Source organism: Oxyura jamaicensis, unplaced genomic scaffold (assembly GCF_011077185.1).
Source record: "Oxyura jamaicensis isolate SHBP4307 breed ruddy duck unplaced genomic scaffold, BPBGC_Ojam_1.0 oxyUn_random_OJ61742, whole genome shotgun sequence".
Lineage (NCBI taxonomy): Eukaryota > Metazoa > Chordata > Aves > Anseriformes > Anatidae > Oxyura > Oxyura jamaicensis.
The window spans coordinates 1-630 of record NW_023307269.1 but is presented as its reverse complement, the minus strand read 5'-3'; the positions used below and the strand labels follow the sequence as shown (position 1 = coordinate 630).

Sequence of the window (630 nt, the reverse complement as noted above, 5' to 3'; positions counted from 1 at the left end):
GGGCCCCCCCCCCCCCCAGGCGTGCATCGACGAGAACATGGAGGTGGTGCAGTTCCTGGTGGAGAGCGGCGCCGACGTCAACCAGGCCGACAACGAGGGCTGGACCCCGCTGCACGTGGCCGCGTCCTGCGGCTACCGGGACATCGCCCAGTGAGGAAAAGGGGCTGGGGGTGACGGGGGGGCTGGGGTGACCTTCGACCTCCTGACCTTTGCCCTTTGACCCCCCCCAGGTACCTGCTGGAGCACGGGGCCGACGTGGCGGCGGTGACGAGCGACGGCGAGCTGCCGCTGGAGGTGGCCGAGGACGAGGGGCTGGAGGCGCTGCTGCGGGCGGAGGTGGCGCGCCGAGGTGGGCGGGGACGGGCCGAGGAGCCCCGCCCCCTTAAGCCACGCCCACTGCCACACCCTATCACCCCCCCCAAAAAAAAAAAAAAAAAACCTAACCCCCCAGGAGTGGACGTGGCGGCGGCCAAGAGGGCGGAGGAGGAGCGGATGCTGCGGGACACGCGGCGCTGGCTGGACGCCGGCGAGATCCGCGACGCCCGGCACCCGGCCACCGGCGCCAGCGCCCTGCACGTGGCGGCCGCCAAGGGCTACATCGAGGTCATGAGGTGGGCGGGGGGGGGGGGG

General features: G+C 72.4%; 1 protein-coding gene across 1 annotated transcript; it reads left to right on the top strand.

Moving 5' to 3' along the window:
* Positions 1 to 11: 11 nt before the first annotated feature.
* Positions 12 to 625, top strand: LOC118158942 (protein phosphatase 1 regulatory subunit 12C-like; the record flags this gene model as incomplete). The annotated part of the gene is made up of 3 exons (XM_035313604.1): positions 12 to 150; positions 231 to 349; positions 452 to 625. Coding segments are annotated over exons 1-3 (406 nt in total), but the record flags the coding sequence as incomplete, so codon positions are not given.
* Between the last annotated feature and the right edge of the window lie 5 nt (positions 626 to 630).